The sequence below is a fragment of the Eptatretus burgeri genome, chromosome 1 (assembly GCF_056783735.1).
Source record: "Eptatretus burgeri isolate ZD-2024b chromosome 1, Ebu_testis_v1, whole genome shotgun sequence".
NCBI lineage: Eukaryota > Metazoa > Chordata > Myxini > Myxiniformes > Myxinidae > Eptatretus > Eptatretus burgeri.
In genome coordinates, this window is record NC_140961.1 from 52,455,153 (window position 1) to 52,480,384 (window position 25,232).

Consider the following 25,232-nt stretch of genomic DNA (forward strand, 5'->3'; position numbering starts at 1 on the left):
GGACCTTTCGGTCTCACCGCGATCGAGCCAATCAGCCCCCGCGTGGGATAGGGTTGCTCGCCAAATTCGACCTACCTAAGTACCCACGCGGAGGGTAGACCGGGCGATCGCACCTCGCCGCAGGTCGACTTCGGACACGGGCCACTTAAGCGACCCGTTCCGTACTATCAGAATAACCGAGCGGTGTTATCGTCGACCTCGACGGTTCGATTAATTATCGGGCGTACTCAGCCCACTACCAACCCTTTACGTGAAGCAAGATGAGGGTTCAATGGGGGAAAAGACGAAGCGAAGCGAGAGAACAGTTCAACAATAAAGCACATTTATTCGCGGCACACGGGAAGCACACAAATACAATTCCACCAAATGCACACAAAAAAAAGAAAACACAATTCCATTTACACAAAAAGCAAATATAAAAGCGAAGGCAATGCAGAGCTAATACCGACTACCGAGCACACGGCAACACTTATACAATTCTACTTCACAGACGGCGCCGACAACACATACCCAAAACCAAGGAAAAGAAATACCCTCAAGAATGAGGCAGGCCTGAGGCCGAGACCGGGTCGGGCCTACCCGTCTGGTGATGAGACGCGGAGCGGCGATGGCCCCGCAACCCGCGGGCCTCGTGGACGGTGTCTGGTAGGGGGTGGGAACGGGGCCCCCTTGGTCGCACTATCTCAGCGCGGGGGGAAACAGGAGGGGGTTGCTGATGCTCGGGGTATAGAGGATCTTTATTATCCCTGGTGTGCGTCTCCACCTCGGCCAGGTCGCGCTGCCGGCCTCCCTCGGGCGTGCAGCTCCTGGCACCGACGCGAGCACCCCCTCGTCCGACTCTCTTCAGCTTCTCCAGCCACTGCAGGCTTCGGGCTCCAGACTTCCACACTCGTCCCCTCCGTTCCGACTCCTTCTCGTTCTCCTTCTCGTTCTCGTTCTCGTTCTCGTTCTCCTTCTTCTGACTCCTCGTTCTCCTTCTTCTGACTGACGAACACCGTCCTTTTATCCCCCCGTAACTTCGCCTTTGACCCCCTCCCTTTGACCTTTCACCTCGCTCCCCATTGGCCCGAGAAAAAGTGGGCGTGAAGACTTTTTGATCCACAAATTTGCATATATCGATCGCCCTGGGGGCGGGGCCACCCGCCCTCGCTCACCGATTGGACGGCAAAAAGTGGGCGTGTGTCGTTTTTGATCCGTTTTTGAAGCACAAAATCCGTGATTTTGTACACGCTGTTCGACGCGCGTTCTGCATGAGTCCAACACCGGTACCCACAGCGGGGCAAGAACGGTGGCGATGCTACGGTTGCGAGGTGTGACGGGAAGGTCGTGGCGGTTGTGGTGAAGCGGCGTTGTGGTTGGTGGTTGATGTTGTGGTTGTGATCATGGCGGTTGGTCCAAAATAAAGATAGTAAAAGAAAAACGGCTATCCTGAAGAGTCGCAGCTCGCATAAATGACATGTATTCCCACTAGACAACGGGTTTGGGCCTAACTACACATGCACTTACCGAGATACCTCACCTAAGGGACCTGAATGGTGGTTTGCGAATCTGGTAACCACAACAATATATATATATATATATATATATATATATATATATATATATATATATATATTTTTTTTTTTTGACCGTTTTTACAGCCATTTTTCCCTGCTATGCAGGGGTTTGGCTTTTTCTTGAGGCAATGTTTTATGGCCGGATGCCCTTCCTGACGCCAACCCTGGTCGCCTCTTACGACACACAGGGATATGGTACACCTATTCTAACCGGGGCATACACCGGGACCAGTACACTGGCACTCATTTCGCCGACCTCGGAAGGATGACAGGCTGAGTCAACCCCCTGGTGTTAATTCAGCAGCCAACGGGGCTTGAACTCAGGACACTGGGATCCCAAGCCGCCACCCTAACCACTAAGCCAACACCAGGCTTTTATATATATATATATATATATATATATATATATATATATATATATATATATATATATATATATATATATGCATATATTTATTTATATGTCTTCTTCTTCTTCTTCTTTCGGCTGCTCCCGTTAGGGGTCGCCACAGCGGATCATCCGTATGATCCGCATAGTGATTTGGCACATGTTTTACGCCGGATGCCCTTCCTGACGCAACCCTGGTCGCCTCTTACGACACAGGGATATGGTACACCTATTTTTTAACCGGGGTATACACCGGCCCAGTACTACTGGTACTCATTTCACCGACCTCGGAAGGATGACAGGCTGAGTCAACCCCCTGGTGTATTAATTCAGTGGCTCAACGGGGCTTGAACCCAGGACCTCTTGGATCCCAAGCCGCTGCCCTAACCACTGCGCCAACACCAGGCTTATATTTATTTATATGTATATATATAGAAAAATAAATTTTTGTGTGTGTTTTTATATATATATATATATATATATATATATATATATATATATATATATATATATATATATATATATTTATTTATTTATTTTCTTTTTAATTTTACCTGACGAACACTCCTCTCTCTATCTTTTCCACATATCTCACAATCAACCCATAATCCTTCCCCTGTTCCTTTTGCTGATTTTGTCTTTTGTCATTTGATGTTCCAGACTGGTGGCAATAAGAACCTTATTTAACATGGTGTAAAATAAAGGCTCACAGATTAGCTTGTACATTTGTCACATGCAATGCAAAGATATTGGAAGACATCAGTGTGGTTATCGAGTAATCTTGTTCCCTCAAATCATGGAAGACTTCTGATGACATTCATGATCAGATTTCTCCAAACATCCCTATCCTGCACTGTTTATCTGAAGCTATGGCAAAGACAGCTTGGTTGCAGCCTTTCTCCCATCCATCCAGCATATACAAGGTCTACGTCTTCCTCCAAACCCAGCATGGTTGATTTCTCCAGCTTATCGTTTTCTGCATCAATGATATTTCCAAATATGGCAGTTTCTGGTTGATCATCAATGCTTATAATGTTCATGGTGGTGTAATTTATTCCAGCACTTAGTTTTTGATCTTCTTCCAGTCAGTCGGTGGAATTTTAATATTCGTCTCCAACACCACATTGCAAAACTGTCAATCTTCTTCCTTCCTTTCTTTTTCACTGTTCATGAATCACATCCTTACATTGCAACTGGAAATATCAGATCACTCACCACCCTCCTCTTGGTTTGTATTGTCACATCTTTGTCAATCCTGACATTGCTGTTCTCCCCAATGCTAACCGTCTATTAATTTCTCCTCCACATTCTCCACTTACTTCAATCTTAAAACCCAGGAAGGTGAAACTTTCCATTATTTCCACGTGATGTTCTCCCAATTTAACATGTCAAGTCTTCTCAATTGACAAGATTTTAACTTTTTTTTCGTTTATATAAAGTCTAGCTTTTTCACTTTTCCTCTTCAAGGTCTGCAGCAGTTTCATTAAGTCCTCTGTACTTTCTGCAAACAGAGTGCTATCATCAGTACACCTTAGATTGTTGATACATCTTCCTCCAATCCTGACTCCAGCCTCGATGTCATCCGAGTTTGATTTCTTCATGATGTACTCACTGTATAGATTGAACAAGTAAGGGGAGATAATGCATCCCTGTCTAACTACTTTTCCAATTCCAAAACATTCGCTCTCTCTCCATACTTTGTTCTCACTGTAGCCTCTTGTTTGGTGTGCAGGCTTCATTATAATCCCCTTTTCTCTCAGCATAATCCACATCAGTTGCTGATCAACACACTATAGAGTATAGAGCTTCACTATCATCCATCAAGGGAGGTGCAAAGCACCCCCACTTCATATGGAATGGTTTCTCTGCATGCAACTTCAACACAGGAACTGAAAATTAGTTTCTTGGCTTCTCCTGAACGAAATCGGCTGCAATTTTCAGAAGTAAATCCTTTGTACATCGAGGTGATACGTTCCAAATTTTAGAAACGTCCATTTCTGTGTTCTTGAGTTTTTAATGAAAACCCTCTAAATAAATGTTGGTGTCTGTCAGTCTCTCCTTCCGTCTGCCCAAATGTTATGTGGTGTCCATATCGGGAAAGGCTATACATTGAAACGACCTGAAACTTGATATATACATTGGACAATACTGTAGTCTAATTTATGGCTTTCCAAATAAATTCCATGAAAGTGCCATAGTTTCTGCTTTTTTGCTAGTTTTTGCTCATTATTATCTATTAGCTTGAGTTCTGTTCTTACGAGGTACAAGTATGCAATGGCGGTGTTGTTAGAAACAGACACTCCTGCAGTAATCAAGGGAAGTTCAAAGTGCCCCTCCCTTTATATGGATTGGTTTCTCTGAATGCAATTTCAACACAGGGACTGAACATTTCTACCAGGGTGAGGGGGATCCCCTTCCCCCCACCCCCCCCCCAAAAAAGTATTTCCTTTACTCTCTGAAACGACACACACAATTTTGATGAAACTTGATTACAACCTTCATCACCCATGATCTACTAAAGTTTGTTCAAGCTATTTTTTAAAACCTCGGTCTAAGAAGATTGATGGGGGTGGGGGTGAGGAGTTTTCCACCAAAATAGGTATTTATTTAACATTGGTTTGTTGGTACATTTTGCTGATTCCATCCCAAGTTGACTTCCTCCTCAGTATCGTTATTCCACCAAGTGAGCGCCCACTGGATTATGGGATTGGGGCAAAGCCTTCGGGATCTCCACACTTTGATTCTAGGAAAACTAAGGGGTAACATTCCAAGGTCAGATTGCGATATTGTGTGTCAGGGTGGTGCTGAGGTGTCGTCCACCAGACAGCGGTCTCCTTGGGTTAACATTAGGTGGTCCCTTTGGGTGGATGCCTGGAATGTCCTATCCCAAAGAGAGGATGATCACCTGTCTGTAATCGTCTGAGCTTAAGCATTTGAAAACTGGTATTGCAGCACTCTCTGAGGTTCGAGACTGGATAGTGGCAAGATCATGGTGGGAGGTGACACCTACTATTGGTCTGGTCGCTCTGATGGTTACCATGCCCAAGGTTTGCTGTAGCTGTGTCCAATAAGCTGACTCTAATGATAATTGAGGTAACACCGGTCAACAAGCATATTATGAAATGAAGGATTCGTCACTCCTTGGATGTCGTTTACCTTGTCTCTGTATAAGCTCAGACGGAGGCGAGTGATCTCACAGTGAAGGATGCATTCTATGCCACGCTCGAGTCTGTGGTTGATCAGTGCCCCAGGCGAGATACTCTTCTAGTCTTGGGGGATTTCAATTCATCGACTGGAACTGATAGGGATGGTTATGAGACAGGTGTTGGTCCCCCATGGGTCTGAAACTGTGAACCAGAATAGCATTAAGTTCCTTGACTTTGCAAGAAGTCATGGACTTAGGGAGGTTGGTTCATGGTTTCAGCACCCACAGGCTCATCGCTAGACTTGGTATTCCAATGCTGGGGGAGTGGCAAAGATTGGCCATGTGCTGTTGATGGTTGCTGGAGGATTATCCAGAACTGCAGGGTCTCCCGGAGTGCTCAGTTCCTCAACACCGAACACAGGCTTATGGTTGCAACTCTGAAGTTGCAGCTTAAATCCGGGAGAATGGTACCATCCCAGCTTAGGCTGGATGTTGGCAAGCTCAAGGATGAGAGGGTAGCTGAAGAGTTTGCAAACAGGCTGAGTGGAGATTTGGGGCGATTGGGTGCTTTGGGGAATCCTTAAGAGTTGTGGAGTGCCTTGAAGACCACCATCCTTAATGTTAACATTGGATGCCGTGGGACTCACCATCGGACGAAGAATAATTTTGTGTCTCAAGAGACTCTGGATACCATTGACCAGAGTCACAGGGCCAGGCCAGAGCATAGGTGTTCAGGGAGTTGAGGTGTAAAACTGTATGTGCGCTGAGGATGGACAAGGAGGCCGATGTGCGAGGAATCTGTGAGGGGGTAGTGCATCACCTGTAGTCAAGTGATTCTCATCCTGCTGACAGGAGAATTTGCGCATTGCATTCCTCCAAGCTCATCCCTCGGTGTGCTGTGGTTAGAGCGGTGGGTGGTGGGCTCTTGACAGAGGAGTCTGAAGTGAAGGCCCGCTGGGCCGGTTACTTTGAGCGGCTGTATCAGACTGATTCACCAGCTGTTGAGTTGGATATTTGGTGTTACTATCCCTATTGCTGACCCTCCAATCAACTGTGATCCACCTTAATTTGTGGAAACACAGGCTCCTGTGAACCGGTTGAAATGGGGTAAAGCTCCTGGGATCTGTGGCATCCACGCTGAACTTCTCAAGGCTGGTGGAAATGCTGTACTCATGTTGTTGAATGCAGTTCTGTGCTCTGCCTGGAACACAGGCATCCTCCCAACTGACTGGAAGAGGGGCCTTGTTGTTCCTCTCTGGAAAGGGAAGGGGTATCGCCTGGACTGCATTAACTCCTGAGGGGTGACGCTGCTCTCAGTGGCGGGCAAGCCAGAGGTCAATAAACATCTGGGTCGGGCTTGGGGAGTCATGGATTCACTGGATCATGGGGTGACGTGCTGTCAGAACCTTTTGCAGGAGGATGAAAGTCCGAGTATTCAGGTCCTTGGTGCTTCCAGTCTTGCTCTATGGATGTGAGACTTGGTCTCTGACCAGGGTTCTGAGACAGACTTAATTCCTTTGGTACCAAATCTCTTCGGGGAATCCTTGGCTATCGCTAGTCAGACTTTCTTTCCAACAAACAGTTGCTGAGAGAAACTCAAATGAGATTTGTTACCTGCATCATCCATGAGTATCTGCTGCGGCTGTATGGACATGTGGCTCATTTTCCTGACGCTGATTCTGCTCACCAGATTCTCTCAGCAAGGGAGTCTCGTGAGTGGAGGAGGCCAATGGGCCGACCACATGCCTCATGGTTGCAGCAGGTTGACCGGCATCTCAAGGAGATGGGGATGGGCCTGGTATCTGCCTGGGGGATGGCCAGACGGAGGCCCCTGGAGTACTGGCAGAAAGTGGATGCAGTGACGTGCTGCTCCACTTCCTGACCTGACCTGGAGAAGCTCAGAGTTCGACTTTCCAGTCTGGTGACCTCAGGAACTAGATTTCCTTGCCTGTTTGATCCAGTCCTATCATAACGGCCAGTACTACTCATGAAAATACTCTGATCTTCCCCAGCAGCAATTTGGGTGCTTTCAAACCTGAGGGGCTCATCCTCCGACACTAAATCTTTATCTGTTTGATTTGTGATTGGTTTCTTGCGCATGTGCGGAAGTGGTTTGTCATTGCCTTCTTCCTGGATGTGTCTATACTAGTTAGATGGGTGATCCTAGCCATTTTCTCCATCAGAGAATCCTTTTCCAAGCATCAAAGCCATGCAACCATTACGGGCAATATATGCCAGCAGCCGGCATGGCTGTCCACCACCTGCTCCCATGGATTTGCATAACCCTGATCAGGAGGCTAAAATGGGGTAGTACACCTTGCCCCAAGGGTGGCCTATAGGTTATTGAATACAAAGACCACCTCCTTTAAGAAAGATTGTTGCCTTTACCCAGCCATTAAACCCTTAGCCTTTGGAATCAGAACCTGAAGGCAGCGGCTGATTTGGATTCGGTTTCCTTTTCCTAGATTAGCTACCTACCATGGCTAATGAGCCCCCCTTTGCCCAAAACAACTGTTTTTAAGGCACCAGTGAATTACTTTTCACCTCTACAACCATTGGTGAAAATAACCCCACCATTAGAAGGCCGGTGTGAAGCTGGAATGTCAAAGGCTGCTTAATATGCTTAGGCATTGGAGTATTTTTCACACCTTGAGAGCTTATCGTCAATGTCACTCCACGGCACAACCATCCATTTGGAGCTCAATGTACTTTCCATTAATTACAAGGACATTAGAAGACAATGAACAAACATATTGGGTTTTGGGGATTTGAACCTGGGTTCCTTGTATCATGGGAACACTGACATGCCAATACAAACCAACAGCTTTTGAACATTTAACGTAATCTTCAACCCATCCGGTTTGTTCCCACTGCCACCTCCCTACCCTCTTACTGTCCTGCCCACTCTCATCCCCTCTCCCGACATGCACCAGGGTTAAACCAAGGTCTTGGGAAAGATCTCTGGATTAAGGAAATCAATGTGTGCATGATTTAAAAGTATGTGTCACATAACAGCTTGACTGGCTTTAATGTGTATTGTTTTTCCCCCCCAGTAACCTGGATGTAATCTGTCATCTTGCTTGCACACAAATGAGGCCAATGTTTTTTTTCTGTAATGTCAAATGGAATTATAATGCATTTGACTCTCTTATAAATATAACTATCATGCACTTTAACAAAACTATTTTTTCTGAGCCTTGAAGGGGTTATGACTTTGAGCACAGCAATTACTTTGATTTTTAATCGGCAATTATTAACTACATACCTATCAGTTATGACTTGGAGCAATCATGAAAACTTTTAACCCTGCTTCCTTGAAGTGGAAGAGTTGAGGCATAGAAGTGAGCAAGAACTCCTCCATGCAAGTGCCTGGAAAACTTGAGAAACCTTTGTGAGGTTTGTCTTCGTTGAAAACATTCACCCTAGTCCCGAGAGAGAGTAGAGCTATATATCCTGAATAATTGCTTTATCAGTTTGTTTTATGTGTTTGTTAGTCTTGTTGTGTAAAACCATTAATCCACCTTCTGATGTTTCCCAGATGTCTTGAATTACTACATTCACTGCAGCATAGTCAGCAGAAGTCCTTTCCAGAAGGTTTGTATGATAATTATGATGGATTTTCATACCTACATATTATGAGAGGGCTTTGTGCAGCCTTTCTGATGAATGTTTCAATCTCGATGCAGTTTAGTCAATGGAGATAAGGCAGCATAGTAAAGGAGGGAATAGGCTGCAGGTATAGCTTATTAATAATTCTTAACTTGGAAAGTGTGTAAGCTTTTTATTTCGAGACAAACTACAATGAAATGTCCTATTACGAGTTTTAAAAAAATATTAAAAATCTCCAAATACAAAAGAACAGAGTTCAAAAAGTTATGCAAGCAAGATCCTCGCAATTGATACTTGCAATACGAGACTCAGTGGCGTTATGGTTAGACCATCCGCTCTGAGTCTGGGAAATGGGCGGCGGTTCCATACTGACCCCGGCCAAGTGATAAGAAATATTTTTAAAATGGTACATGCTGCTTCCTTGCTTGATACTCAGCATTTAAAGGACAGAGCATGGACAAACTCCATCGGTTGCCATCTATGGAGAGGTCATAAAGATGGTGTCGCCTGTACTCAAGAGTTCCCCAAGAAGTTATTTCACTTTCCCCAAGTTCAGCAGCTGTGTTTGTCTGAAGTGAGGTCTGGTGTTGTCTCATGTATTTGTCTGCATGTGTGCATGTGATTTGTGTTGCAGATCCTTCACGAGCCTTAGACACTGCAAAAAAATATATATATAATGCCCCACAAGCCTACTTTTTCTTTAATGTGTCTGTAATTGTGTGTCACTGTGTGTCTCCTCCCTAACTCCAAAACCAAGTAACCTAGCAGTCCAAAATGTTGCATGCATACTAAGGGAGTGTGTAAATGAAAACTGGGTATTTGGGTAAATTTAAGCACACCTTTTGAAGATAATTAACGCATCTCATCATGAAAAATCAAAAGTAGAGTTTAGGGTAGAAGGAGGGAGGAGGAGGGTGGGAAAGAGGTAGGGTGGGAATTTGGAGAGAGAAGGGGTGGGGTGGGAGTTTGGAGGGAGGGAGTGGGGTGGGAGTTTGGAGTGGAGGGGTAAGATGGGATGAGGGATGGGAAGGGGTGGGGTTGGATGAGGGAGGGGAAGGCATGGGGTGGGAGTCTGGAGGAAGGGGGAAGGAGGAGATTGGGACCATACTCTGTACAGAGCATTGGTGCTGCTTAAGCAGTCTCCTTGGCCATTGGGCACAATCCTGGACAGGTCGCCACTCCGACACAGTATACCAGCATGCTGGCACTCATTTTGCCAACCTCGGAAGGATGACAGGCCGAGTTAACCCCACCTGGTATTAATTCAACAGCTGAGCGGGATTTGACCTCAGGACCCTGGGATCCAAGGCCCACCACCCTAACCATTAAGCCAACACCAAGCATACCAGGGGTGTGCAAATGAACAGAGGGAAAGGTGCTATCAAGAAGGAGGGCAGAGGAAGGAGGGAAAAGGGTGCAGTGAGAGTCTGGAGGAAGGAGAAGAGGTGGGAGGAAACAGGGGAAGGGGTGGGAGTCTGGAGGGAGAGGAAGGTGTAAGGTGGGAGGAGAGGAAGGAAGGTGTGGAAGGAGGGAGGGGAAGGGATAGGATGAGGGAAGGGGTGGGATGTGGAACCTGGCATTGAGTCACTCATTGACTCACTCACTGATATAAATGTTTAGTATATTCTTGGTCTCGGTAGCAGTGGCGATGCACCTTAGCCATTGTCAGTTGAAAGTTCATGTCACTGATAAGTGGATGAAAAAAAAAACATTCTCGGTGGGCTAGAAAGCTGAAATTTTGCATTCTGATGTAAAATGAAGCCAAAATCCTCGGAAAAATCACAAAACAGTCGGAAAATTTCCGTACACAAAAATATCTGAAAATAAAAGTCAGCCTGTACAGCCTCGGTCTGCTCACTGTGGGCCACATGACCTAAGACAATGTATAGCTTACACTCAAACTGGTTGTTCGGTTATGCTAACCCATGCCTTTTGTGCCTCTTATTTTATAAATCGTGCCTCATTTACTTTAAAAATTATTATAGCTGTCAACTTTTAAATAATGAGCTCACACTAATCACTAATTCCTGATTTACTTGAGTTTTTTAGCTGCTTGCACAATGCAAGCACAATACACTTCATCAAATATATAAAGCTTATGTTTATTATATATGTATGTAGGATGCACCTGAGTAGTTGCTTGCAGTGCGCAAGCATGACCTGTTCGCAAGTCATAGGCTATATGTAATTCGGAAAAAGATTGGTAAAAAAAAAAAAATCCACCAAAGTAATCAGGAAAAATGTTTTTCTTCATAGCATCCATTCATGCATCCAATTAAACAAAATCCTAGGTGGTCTTTTTTGTTTAATCATGGGATCAACATTGTTCAATTAAAATGTTCACGATGTGTCACAAACAGAAAAAAGCAAAAGATGGATAAACGTATTTAACAGAAAAAAAGATGTCAAAACTGAACAAAAAGGAAACGGAAGAAACTTTGAACGTATAAATTTGAAAGAAGGTTAAATGACATTGTGTTAGGTCACGACAGGATGATGTGTGGTTGGTTGAGTAGCTTACTAAATTCCTAACTGTCTTGGTGATGGGAAACAAAGAGTGGCTGTGAGTGGGTGGATGTCTGTCTGGGAAGTTGTAAGTTGTGGCTGTGTGGTATCTTAGGGATCAGTACCGGGAACATTAATTTACCTCATTAACTTGGACAGTGCTGTAAGAATTGGCTTTCCAAATTTGCAGATGAAAACAAGAGGTGAGGTCGATAGCAGAGAGGCAGATGGTCAGTTTCAGGAAAATCTGGATAGTTTCATTGATTAGACAAAACATTGGAAGATGCAGTACACCAATAGGAAATTTAAGGTGTTGGAGATGAGTTAAAATAAGGAAAATAGGATGTACATTATGCCAATGGTAGTCATAGAGCATGTGACACAGGAGAAGGATCTGCGGTTGGTAGAAACTACTGGGGGTAAGCAGATAGCACAGTTCTGTTCTTGCATATGGCAGCTTGGCTGCCGGTGTATCGATCATTTCTTGGAAGCACAGCTGTGCCACTGATGCTGTGCCTCTCTACCAGTACAATGGTACTCATTTCATCAACCTCGGAAGGATAACAGGTTGATTCAACCCCACCTGGTGTTAATTGAGCAGCCAACGGGGCTTGAACTCAGGACCCTAGGATCCTAAGCCAGCCACCCTAACCACTAAGCCAACATCAGGCTTGCTAGCACAGCACCAGGCAGCTTTCGGCAAAGCTAATAGGATTTTGTGAATTGTATTCAACGAGGGATAAATTATAAATCAAAACAGGTGGTGTTAACAGTGTGCAGGAGTTTAATGAGGGAGGCCTCACCTCATATATTGTGTACAGTTTTGGTCATCATATCAGGGGAAAGACATAACCAGTATTTCAGCAGAATGGACAGTGATGGGACCAGGGGTCCCGGTTAGAAAATAAATAAGAAGAGAGTTATGATGGTAGTAAGCAGGGATCTTGCACACAGAGTAGTTAATGCATAATTGATCACCTTAGAAAGGTAATTGCAACAGAAATAGTAGATACATCTAAGCTGGAATTAGATAGGCCACGATTGTGAAATTACCCCTCCCCCCTCCCAATTTTTGGTCATCACTATTTCCTTTAATGGCTCAATTATTAGCACCTCATGCTGTTAATTGGGGGGAAGTTTTTGCTTCAAGTCTTTCCGAACGTTACTGCTGGCGATAACTCACCCACTCTTGCAGAAAGACACTGGGACGTCTAACATCCACCAACTATTATGCTTGCAAATGGGACAACCATCATCATGTCCCAGCTGAGGCGTGGCACACTGTGATACAACGTCCTGCCTCCGAAGCACCAATCCAACAATTTATAGTTGTGTTGGGAAACAAATCTGGACTAGACAGCTTGAAGGCAAGGGCGTTATTTCTGTACAATCCTCATCCGAGCCTCCAGGCCTCACCATCAGCCACATCCTCTGCTGGGCCAACCATATTGCAAAGCTGGTCTCCAAATCCAGCTGCAGACTGGGCCTACAACACCTTCATTAATAGCTCATTGGAGTATTGCTCTCCCATCTGGATTAGCACCACATTATCACATCTGTCTCTGCAAGAACCCGTTGAATTTTCAACTCTTAACATTATTTTAATGAGAGTGAAGCAGAAGGCCTCTTGCTGTCACATTGCAGACAGGTCGGTGGGCTGTTTTTATTTTTTGTTTGTTTGTTTTCCTCCTTTTTAAACATCTCATTTAAAATGTAATTTGAAAATACTGTTGTGCTGAAATAAAAATCTAATTAATCCATACGGATACTTTGGGCCCTGGGTGAGCCTCATTCTGACAACTAATTATGAAGATTATCACAAATTGAAATCAGCAAAATGTTATCACATTTAGTGCACATTCAAATATGTCAAAAGCTTCTGTACCCTTTGTGTTGTACTTTTTAATTTTACAAGGTAGTATATGAGAACAAAATGGATATCATCTGGTAGAATAGGGTGTCATTGAAAAGATGCTATGCTGTTGAGGAATATTTTAATAATTCTCTTGCTCTTCCTTTTTCTTAAATACCTTCTAGAACATTTTGTTTCCCTCTGATTATAATGGTGGCGGTGGTGGGTGGTAGTAAAGAGTTGTTTGTAGGCTGATATTTTTATTTCTATCTCATGGGAAATCTACTCATGTTCACTGTGCAAAAGTAAACTGATAAAACAAGAGAGCATATTTCATTACGTATAATGAGGAAGTTTCACTGCTGCCTCTATTCATGCATTTGTACCATGTGAGCAAACGTAGTGCTCCTTTACTTGTTTGCTGTAATGAAGACTGTTTGTAAAATCAGTTGAAATCCAAGCCTGTATTGTGTTTGCAAAACCATTACAAACACAGATTAAACAAATTCCCATTACAAGTTCCTTCCTTGACCCAAATGTTACTCCAGAAACTGTTGTGTTAGTTTGAAAAAAAAATGTATTTGGCTTCTCCAAAAATGTGTAAATGCTTTTGCAGGAGAAATTTGAATAAAGAGTTGGGAGGGGGGAGTGGGAGGCAGTGTTGGGGTGTAAAACAGTAAAATGAGAAAAAAAAGTTTGAAAAATAGAGAAGGTTCAGTACTTTTGGAGAAGAGGTGAAAAAACAAGAAGGGAGGAAAGGGATTGGATGAAGAAAGGAGGGGTGAGAATGGCCAGAGTTGGAATAATTGTCCACTTGAAAATCGAATGGCCACGATAACGCGAGCGGTGATATGCCGGGCAAGGTCTTTGCTCAGGTAATTATTCATCGGGTTCACCACCATCTGCTTGAGCAGTCAGGCTTTACACCAAAAAGGTCAACGATTGACTGGATCCTTGCCCTTCAGGTCCTCACCGAATGCAGATGAGAGTTTTGGCAGGGGCTACTTGCAGCCAATGTTGATCTCTGTTAGGGTCAGTTGATTCTTCTTGATGTTGATCAACATAGATTAATGTTGATCTATGTTGATTCTTGGTCTTCGTGGGGTGCCACCAAAACTGATCAATCTGATGTCTGATCTATACTCTGGTACTGAGAGTGTTGTGAGATGTGGTGATACCATCTCCGACTTATTTCCACTTGTTACTGGAGTTCGTCAGGTGTGTGTTCTGGCCCCCACAATTTCCAGCTCTTTTATGGACTGAATTCTGGGGAGGATGTCAGAGAGATCAAGCTGTGGTGCATCGTTTGGGAATGTCATGATCTCTGACCTTGATTTCGCAGATGATGCAATCATCTTTGCGGATACTCTAGATATCTTTTTGGGGGCCCTCAAGGTGCTGAATGAGGAGTCGGAGCCACTAGGATTACAGGTTTCTTGGGTCAAAACTAAGATCCAGGCTTTCAATGACATCCTGGATGCTGCTATCCTGTCTGTACATGTTTGTGGTGAGGATGTTGAGGTCACGGAGAGATGTGCTTGCCTTGGCAGTGATATTTATGTCTCTGCTGGCTGTGAGCCAGAGGTCAATATATGTCTGGGTCAGGCCTGGGGAGTCATGGATTCACTGGATCATGGGGTGTGGCACTGCCGGTACCTATGTTGGAGGACGAAAGTTTGAGTCTTCAGGTCCTTGGTGCTTGCAGTCTTGGTTTATGGATGTGAGACTTGGACTCTGACCAGGGATCTGAGATGGAGACTTAATTCCTTTGGTACCAGGTCTCTTTGGAGAATCCTTGGCTGTCACTGGTTGGACTTTGTGTCCAATGAGCGGTTGCTGAGAGAGACCCAAATGAGATTTGTTACCTGAATAGTCTGTGAGCATCAGCTGCCACTGTATGGACATGTGGCCCATTTTCCTGATGCTGATCCTGCTCACCAGACTCTCTCAGTGAGTGAGCCTCGTGAATGGAGGAGGCCAATGGGCCGACCACGTGCCTCGTGGTTGCAGCAAGTTGATTGGCATGTCAAGGAGATGGGAATGGGTCAGGCGTCTGTCTGGCGAATGGCCAGACAGAGGCTCTTGGAGTACCAGCGGAAAGTGGACGTATCGATGCTCTGCTCCCCTGCATGCTCCCATACCTGACCTGACCTGACCATGTTCTGCTTATGTTCTTTCCAGATACAGCATAGTTATCTTCATACCATGTGTGAAACAACTGCAAGAATGGAGCAAAAAGAAAGGCCATTATGGGGCTCAGAGGAAGAAATAAAAATGATGAATATTGAGGACGATAATGTCCAGCAAATGAGCATATTTATGCAATGGAGATAAATGTTGCCAAAATCTTTCCAGCTTGCTTAAAGGAAGTTTTTCCAAAGTGGTGTAAGGAATGTTTAAGGAAGGCCTGAGAACAACTCACTGTGTGCAGTTTTTCAATATCTTTCCATTTTCTAATTGCAGAGATTGACAGGTGGGCTGCGGTTGCTCTCGGATGTGCAGTCAATAATCCTTGAACTCATTGTATTCACAGCAGAGGATATCCCCAACACAGAGGTGTGCATCCATACACTGCATCGTTCTTATCCAGAACATTCACACATTTAGCAATGAGCTCAGATTCTAACGCGTATATCTCTATCATATCTATCTATCTATATTTCCAGTGATATCCAATACTTGGTAAAGGAAAAAATAAAATTAAACATTACAAGATGAAATTAAGAGAAATGTTTGTATTGTAGACTGTCTGCTTCTTCTTCTTCTTCTTCTTCTTCTTCTTCTTTTTCTTGCGCATGGCAGCCAAGCTGCCAGGTAGCTATCATTTTGTTGGAGCACAGATGTGCTGCTCATCCTGTACCCCTACACCAGTGCACTGGTTCTCATTTTGCTGACTTCGGAAGGATGACAGGCTGAGTCAACCCCACCTTGTGTGAATTCAGCAGCCAACAGGGCTCAAACTCAGGACCCTAAGATCCCAAGCTAGCCGCCCTAACCATAAAGCCAACACCAGGCTGACTGTCTGCTCTGAATGGGGGTTGCTGAAATGACCAGAACAAGGATTGCATTTTCACTGAGGATTTTAAATCAAAGAATCCTATGCAGATGAAGTTGTCGACAAACTTGTCATCAAATGGCATCCTGCATCATCCAAGCTTTCCTTTTAAAGAACTGGAAGATGGGTCCTGATGTTTCTCAATGGGTGTATTAATTAGGTTATTTTTTCCTTTTTTGGGTGATATAAAATGTCTTCCACAAGAGAAACCCACTTGGCCCATCTTGCCCTCACCATAACCCTACCCTCTGAACATAATCTATCAGTTGACTTGTGTAATGTGTAATATGTAATAACCAAATTATTTCCATTAACTTGATGAAACTCAGCATCCACATTACTTGTAACACTTAACTTACCTGTAGGCGGGGAGATTGGCTCAAGTGAAGCACACAATGGCCTCATCCTTTTGAGAGATAAAGTATGATCTTGACCATCCACAACCTAAATTCATATGTATCAAGGAATATATGATCTGGACCAATAACAGAACAGGTGCTAAAGTTGTTCAAGGACCATTCTACTTTGCTGGTTGGAAACTCACCTGGTCCAAGGCTGTAAAGGAGAGGAGAGATGGTAATGGGAAGCATGGGTCAGTTTTGGAAAGCAAGCATTTTTTTTCGTTAAAAAAAACCTCTATCAAGATACTCTGCTTCACTGTGACGTGTATCCTTTGAAACCAACTCCTTAACGAGTAAAGAGATGGAGTAAGAGTATGTTCCTGAGATATTCACCATTTTCAACCAGCAATTTAAGAATGGAGGAAAGGACAGAGAAATCAGATCTCGACTGAGCCTGACATTTTGGCTTTAGCTCTTCTGAGGATGGATATGCATCAATTTGGGACTTTGGTAAAGGCGATAGGTTTTCATTGCTGAGATTCGCTTTCCAGGTGAAGAAAGCAAGATGCTTGCTGGCAATTGCTTCACTACATTCTTCTACAAACCAGAAATGGAACATTTGGCAGGAGATCTGGAGATGAGAGAATGAGATTATGCATGAAGGAAAGTAAGTCCTTTTGAAAGTGTTCCAGGCCCCATCTATCATTTGCAGCCAAATAAATCGATAACCATTCTTAATAATAAATATCCAATTGTAGACCACGTCAAGCAACTTTAAAAATGAATATTTAGTCTAAGTTTTAGGAAATTTGACTGATGTTGGTTTTGTTGCTGTTGAGGATGGAAAGAGTAACTTGTATTCTCTGGATTGTTCCTCTAAGCAGGCTCAGTTATTGAACATTCAGCAGATGCTAAACAGCACTGAAGTATCTTTGCACCAACTAACAGCTTTGGTCAACTGCCGTGGCTTACACAAGGTATGCCAACATCTCAATACATTATTCTCATGAAAATAAAAACTTGTGTTTTTATTTGATGGAAATATTAGGGACAGATAATGGATGAAATAAAGTTCAAATCTCTATCACATGTGACAGCCTAAAATGTGACATGAGCATACCATTGATTTATATGCTGCCCTGTCTGTCTGCTTGTTTGTTTATTACTTGCAAAATCGAAGATTTTTCAAGTACATTAATCAGTCGATTTTGTTATTCTGTTTGTCTGTCTGTTTGTTTGTTTGTCAATCGCCTACAGGTCACAATTCTAAACCGATCGTCATGAAACTTTACCAAGTTGAGGAGGTAGTCTCACTTGAGAAGCCTATTGATTTTGAGGTCAAATTTCTAAAATCGTCGTTTTTCATCTGATTGACTTGAAAGTTGAACAGGATTTGCATATTGCATCACTGAATTGGGAAACCAATTAAATTTGAGGTCAAAAGGTTAAATTTCAACTCAAGGTCAAACTTCCTAAAATCATGAATTTCAATCTGAAAAATAATCATTTTTCATCCGATTGACCTGAGCTTTGATTAAGATTGTCAATTTTAATCTTAATGAAATGGACAATTTAATGTATCCATGGCAACCTTTGGAGAAGGGGGTAAATTTTGCAAGTATCGTGCTCTGCACGATGTCTTTTTCTTGTATTTGTTTCTTTGTCACGTTTTGTCTCCTGGTCGAGCTGAGTCTAAAGCTGTGTCCAGGATAATATTTCTAACCTTTGTTAGAAATTGCTAATTGACATCCAAACAGAACTTAACACATCCTATTTGTTCTGTAATAACAAATGAATTGTTGGATTATTGCTCAATAATGTTAAGTTTGTGCATATTTCACAAATTTTGACGTTATCTCAATCGAGTGTGACTGTAGTGTTTATTGGAGGAAAGTTGACCCATGGTTGAGGTCTCATTGAGCTGTCTTCCTTATATTGTGTAAAGTTACCCTGGCATATGTCTGGTGGAACATGTTGAGGTACATGTAAGGGCAAGGCTCAAGGTTGTGGGATGCAAAAATTACATTATAATGGAACGAATTAATTAATTAATTAACGAAGAAGGAATCTACTGTGTGCACTATTCTCTGATGATGTCTTATGCTGAGAGTTTACTTGTTCCTGTATGATTCACAACCATTTATTGAAACGCTTTGTAATCACTAAGAGTCGTTCGTGCCTTTCTTTGAACATCAATATATATATATATATATATATATATATATATATATATATATATATATATATAAATATATAAATATATATATATATATATATATATATATATATTTCAATTCAAAGCTCGGCACATGAATTCACAAGCATTCCCATTATAGTAGTCACCTGTTCACATATGATTATTCATATATAGCATACGCACCTACTGATATACATATAAAATGTACACACACATCATAATGACGCTTTAGTGTAAAGTTGGTGATGTGGAAATTTCGGCAGGATGTGTGGTAGATGTGACCAATCCTGAAGCATTAACAGACTTGCTGATCCAAGCAATGTTACATGACTTGCTCACCATAATGCTTTGGTTCTCAAGTCATATTTTACCAAAGTACTCAGCTTATCAACTTTAACCCAGTACAGAATACAATTCCCTTGATCCTACGCCCTTACATTCATTGTCTTCATGGATTGAAGGCATAATGACAACATTCAAGACATACAAAGGGATCTTTCTGCCAAGCATTATTTTCCTTGTTGTTGACTTTGAAAAAACCATTTTCTCATTCGCTTTATAAAGCAAGGAGGACCTTCGTATTTGTGACAAATGCTAGGAGTGCCTCACATGACAGCACAGAACTAGTCAGGACACGCTTCTGGAGAACAGCTCTGCCCAAGCTTGTACTTGTGTCTGGCCAGCTTCTATAATGGCAGTGATACATCAAAGCAGCCTAAATGACATATGCAGAATGCACCCTACTTCCAACAGGATGAACGCAACAGAAAATCTGCACATGATCGTTGGTCATGCGAGGTGTAAGTTGGTTGTCATTAGGTCCATGCCATGTGCCAGGGCGAAAGGCCTTTTCCCAGGTAAATCAATCCAAAACTTTTACAGCATGACTGGTCATTAAGACATCTGCTCAGCACAGCATTTCTCAACACCCATTGTGTTTTACAATTACTAGCAGAGTACCCACCCTCCGGGCGATCTTGTTCCAACCAAGCAATACATTCTTCTGACGCATGCCTTTACTTAGGCGGTGTATAGGCAACTGACAGCTCTGCATAGGCAAAAGAATAACATGGGTTACATGCATGAAGCAAAAACATACCTACTGGTTATAATTCAAAACACCTCACTGCACTAGAAAAGGTGGGGACAGGAATGCTGTATTGTAAATGGTGGAGACTTGTAATATCCTCCACCACTTGGAGGGGGCACTACATGATACACATTACATAAAGAAATTACATCCCCACCCCCTCCGCCCTCCAAGACCACCAGCAAAGATAAAAACACCCTGATACATTAATCGGGGTCGTGCTGATCCTACGTAGTAAGTCTGAATGTTATTGGCTCAGAACTGCGGGAGGGGTAGCGCGACAAACAAACACACACCAGTCTGTGAATTGTAGTGAGGAAGACATCTTCCCACTTCTTTTTGCATCCACTAAGGTCTTCCCCATGCTGGACAACACTTCCCTGCCACTATAACCAAAGTCCAAAATCCTTTTTTCCATTCACAGTGGCATTGTTAAGAGTGGGGTTCAGTGTGGTAAAGAAAGAGCCGATGGCTGGTACATCCCACACCTCTGCCTCTCAGCTCTGCCCTCCCCTTCCTGCTGAGCAAACAGATAAATGCCCTGTTTTCTCCATCAATGCATTTGCTGTTCAGCGGAAGGAAAAGATTGCATCAAAACCTGGCATCCTGTCCATAAAATTCCAAAATGGCCAACGTGAAAGACGTGAACTGACGACGCTTCAACACACTTATAAAATCAATCAGATTGCAGACATTATAATGGTTACTGCCCCCATTCAGTGTTTGTAATATTATTATGAACCCCCCGACTTACCATTTTGAAAATGGGCAAGAAACAGATTTTTGTTCTATACCAGAGTGAAAGCACAGTCAACAAGATGTGTTTGTGAAGGCACAATAACTGACATTTCTGGTGCTGTTTGAGATGTGCCAATAATTAATTTGTTTAGTTCTCTTTGCCATATTTGCTCCTTATCTGAGTTGATCTTCATTACAAATGCTCTAATCTTCTGTATACTCATGATACTTGAGTTGTAGAAAGAACAAGAAGGTGAGCTTTTTAAATCTATTCTTATGCTGGGTATTATGGATTGTATTGGAATGATAAATCTGGTAGTTTTGTCACAATTTCTTCATTTTGAAGTGGTTGAAACAGCTGTGGTTGGATATTAGATGTGATATCATAGAATAATCTATACAAATCTCGACACATGCACACACAATCTCTCTTATTACTTGCTCATATCTCTTGGAAAATATTGAGTTTTGCATGCTTTTTGTTTGGCTTTACAAGTTAAAACTAGAACGGCACTCGGTAGAGCGCAAACCTCCCCCAGGCTGAACAGTTTACGTTTTGTATCCCACTGATGGGCCGGAACTGGATCCAGACCATTCATCCTGGTCACACACCAAAATGTAATCGGATTTTTCTTGTCACCGCCCCAACTCATCCACCAAGTTTTGTCATAATCTGTCCACAACGTTTTGAGATATCATGCGACATACCGTTTTTGGCTCCATCTCTCAATCACTTAAAAAACTAGAAGGGCACTGAGCAGAACACATACTTCTGCCACACAATGCCTGATCCATGAGAACATATTGGGCCCAATACATTTTGAAATATCATGCTATATATCGTTTTTCGCCCTATCTCTCAATGGTGAAGAGAGAGAGAGAGAGAGAGAGAGAGAGAGAGAGAGAGAGAGAGAGAGAGAGAGAGAGAGAGAGAGAGAGAGAGAGAGAGAGAGAGAGAGAGAGAGAGAGAGAGAGAGAGAGAGAGAGAGATATATATAGATATAGATAGATAGATAGATAGATAGATAGATAGAGATAGAGATAGATTGGGACAATACTCTGTGCAGAGCGTTGGTGCTGCCGAAGCAGTCTTCTTGGCTATTGGACACAATCCTGGACGGGTCACCACTCTGACACAGTATACCAGCATGCTGGCACTCATTTTACCGACCTCGGAAGGATGACAGGCCGAGTTAACCCCACCTGGTATTAATTCAACAGCTGAGTGGGATTTCAACTCAGGACCCTAGGATCCAAAGCCAACCACCCTAACCATTAAGTAAGCTATGACTGTAGCTTTGAGCTGAATTAACCCACGTGCGGGGGCAGGGATGGGCTACAGGACAATAGGCAAGCAGCTTGGTGAGAAGGCAACAGCTGTTGGCGCAATTATTAGAAAATGGAAGAAGTTCAAGATAACAGTCAATCTCCCTTGGTCTGGGGCACCATGCAAGACCTCACCTCGTGGAGCCTCAATTATCATGAGAAAGGTGAGGGATCAGCCCAGAACTACACGGCAGGACCTGGTCAATGACCTGAAGAGAGCTGGGATCACAGTATCAAAGAAAACCATAAGTAACACACTACGCCGTCATGGATTAAAATCCTGCAGTGCACGCAAGGTCCCTCTGCTCAAGCCAGCGCATGTCCAGGCCCGTCTGAAGTTTGCCAATGACCATCTGGATGATCCAGAGGAGGAATGGGAGAAGGTCATGTGGTCTGATGAGACCAAAATAGAGCTTTTTGGTTTGAACTCCACTCGCCGTGTTTGGAGGAAGAAGAAGGATGAGTACAACCCCAAGAACACCATCCCAACCTTGAAGCATGGTGGTGGAAACATCATTCTTTGGGGATGCTTTTCTGCAAAGGGGACAGGATGACTGCACCGTATTGATGGGAGGATGGATGGGGCCATGTATCGTGAGATCTTGGCCAACAACCTCCTTCCCTCAACAAGAGCATTGAAGATGGGGCGTGGCTGGGTCTTCCAGCATGACAACGACCCGAAACACACAGCCAGGGCAACTAAGGAGTGGCTCCTTAAGAAGCATCTCAAGGTCCTGGAGTGGCCAAGCCAGTCTCCAGACCTGAACCCAATAGAAAATCTTTGGAGGGAGCTGAAAGTCTGTGTTGCCAAGCGACAGCCCTGAAACCTGAAGGATCTGGAGAAGATCTGTATGGAGGAGTGGGCCAAAATCCCTGCTGCAGTCTGTGCAAACCCTGGTTAAGAACTATAGGAAACGTCTGATCTCTGTAATTGCAAACAAAGATTTCTGTACCAAACATTAAGTTCTGTTTTTCTGATGTATCAAATACTTATTTCATGCAATAAAATGCAAATTAATTATTTTAAAATCATACAATGTGATTTTCAGGATTTTTGCTTTATATTCCATCTTAAACAGTTGAAGTGTACCTATGATAAAAATTACAGACCTCTGCGTGCTTTGTAAGTGGGAAAAACCTGCAAAATCGGCAGTGTATCAAATACTTGTTCTCCCCACTGTTTATATATGTATGTATGTATATATATATATATATATATATATATATATATATATATATATATATATATATATATATATATATGTATATATATATGTATATCTTCTTCTTCTTTCGGCTGCTCCCGTTAGGGGTCGCCACAGCGGATCATCCGTATGATCCGCATAGTGATTTGGTACATGTTTTACGCCGGATGCCCTTCCTGACGCAAGCCTGGTCGCCTCTTACGACACAGGGATATATATATATATATATATATATATATATATATATATATATATATATATATATATATATATATATGTGTGTATATATATATATGTGTGTATATATATATATGTGTGTATATATATATATATATATATATATATATATATATATATATATATATATATATATATATATATATATATATTGTTGCAAATTCTCGCCCGCCGGTGTGCGATCGGCCACGTAACTCGAATCGCAACACGTCGCCCACCGGACGGACAATTCAGTCATGACCCTCCGGGAACTACCGCCCGGAGCCAGTCACGGGTGGGGGTTTAACCTCACCATGATCGTTCCAATTGCCCACCCGCGCAGGATCGGGTTGCTCGCCAAACTCGACCTACCTAAGTACCTGCTCGAGTGGTCGACCGGGCGATCGTACCACGCCACAGGCAGACTCCGGACACGAACCGCTTAAGCGGTTCGTTCCGTATTACAGGGACAACCGAGCGTTGTTATCGTCGGCCTTGACGGTTCCGATTAATTACCGGGCGTTTTAAACCCACTATCAATCCCTTACGTGATGCAAGATGGAGCTTCAATAAAAGGAAGGAGAAGAAGCAAAGCGGGAAAACAGTTCAACAAGTAATGCACTTTATTTACACACACACAGACAAGCACGTATATACAGCCATACAGTCAAGATGCAACAAAAGCAAATGCAATACGACGCAGAGCTACAACCAAATAAAAGGGGAATTATTTACAACACTTATACAGTTCTACTTGTCGGACTGGCGCCACACACACACATTTACATAAAATCCCAAAGAAAAGAAAGTCGTGACTTCCCTGCGCGCCATAGAGTCCCCCTCCTGCGATCTCAGCGTGGTCGCACCTGGTTCCAATTTCCCTCGCGGCCGGCAAACCTTCTCCGGCACTCCTCGTATGGACGCGTCGGCTCACGCCCCACATCCGGCTCTGCCGCGTCTCACGTCCGCGCCTCCCTCGTGGCAGGCAAGAATTCTACCACTGAGCCACCAAGGACGACCTCACGACGAACTCATGACCACTCCAATTCCAACTGCTCTCTCCCTTTTCGACCTCTCTCCACCTTTTTGTGGAGCGGGCTTCGCCCTCTGCTCCGCCCAGTTTTCGGCCCCGCCTCCCTTCGAGCTTCTGCGAGAAGCCTCTTGAAGGGGGGCATGCCCTCTTGCTCTCCCTCCACCCCGCGCCGTGCAGGGGCCGGGGGAGTCAGTTTTGGCTCCGGGCCAGGGAATTATTCCCCCAAAATGAGACCCCTCCCTTACATGACCTCTGACCTTTGACCTGCATTGCCCCTCCTCCACTCCAAAGCGCGGGGAAGATCAGGCGGGAGAATCATGCGGGAAAAGTCTGCGCAGGCTCCGCAAGAGCTTTTGTTGTGGCAATCCTGCGTGCGTTCCTGGACGGTTTCCACCGCGGAAATCATCGCCGCGTGTTCCGTCGTGGATGGCGTTCATAAGTGCGGGTAGTGGTGAAGATGGTGGTGGTCGTTGTGGTGAGGGTTGGACATGGTTGTTTGGTAGTTGGCGGGCGTCGTTTGAGAATGGCAGGCGAGGCGATGCTTGCGGGGTTGGGTTGTGGAGGTGAAGGTAGGGGCGGTTTGGTGGAGTTGTTCGGGGGCGTTGTTGATGGTGGCTTAATGGTCGAAAATAACAATAGAGAAAGAAAAATGACTAACTCAAAGCGTCGCAGCCCGGATGAATCACACATATTCCCTCCATACAACGAGTTTAGGCTAACTACACATGGACTTACCGATATATCTCACCTGAGGACTCTTTATGGTGTAATGCGAATTTCCACAACTGTAACAATATATATCTGCATATATTTCACGGATTCAGTATTCGCAGACCCCGCATATTCGCGGTTGATAAAATGTGACCTGCTTCTATATTTATGGCCCTGTGCTTCACATATTCGCGAGGTTTTTTTGGGGTTTTTCGCAGGCGTATTCACAGATTTTTGCAGGTGTGTTCGTGGTCTTTTGGGCGAT

The 25,232-nt window shown here is 43.6% G+C and overlaps 1 protein-coding gene across 6 annotated transcripts in view; it reads left to right on the top strand.

Annotated features, from left to right (window-relative positions):
• The window catches only part of TTYH2 (tweety family member 2), a 181,700-nt gene that overhangs the window by 125,272 nt on the left and 31,196 nt on the right, over positions 1-25,232 (top strand). For 3 of the 6 annotated variants that reach the window (XR_015058944.1, XM_085884022.1, XM_085884007.1), the window contains exons 8-10: positions 8,628-8,683; positions 15,519-15,611; positions 17,333-17,428. Coding sequence is in view for 4 of the 6 variants with exons in the window: in XM_085884022.1 (XP_085740148.1) it covers positions 8,628-8,683; positions 15,519-15,611; positions 17,333-17,428 (245 nt within the window). In the remaining 2 variants the exon portion in view is untranslated. The remainder of the gene's footprint in view (positions 1-8,627; positions 8,684-15,518; positions 15,612-17,332; positions 17,429-25,232) is intronic. The other 3 variants (XR_015058945.1, XM_085884030.1, XM_085884017.1) reach the window with 1 other exon arrangement.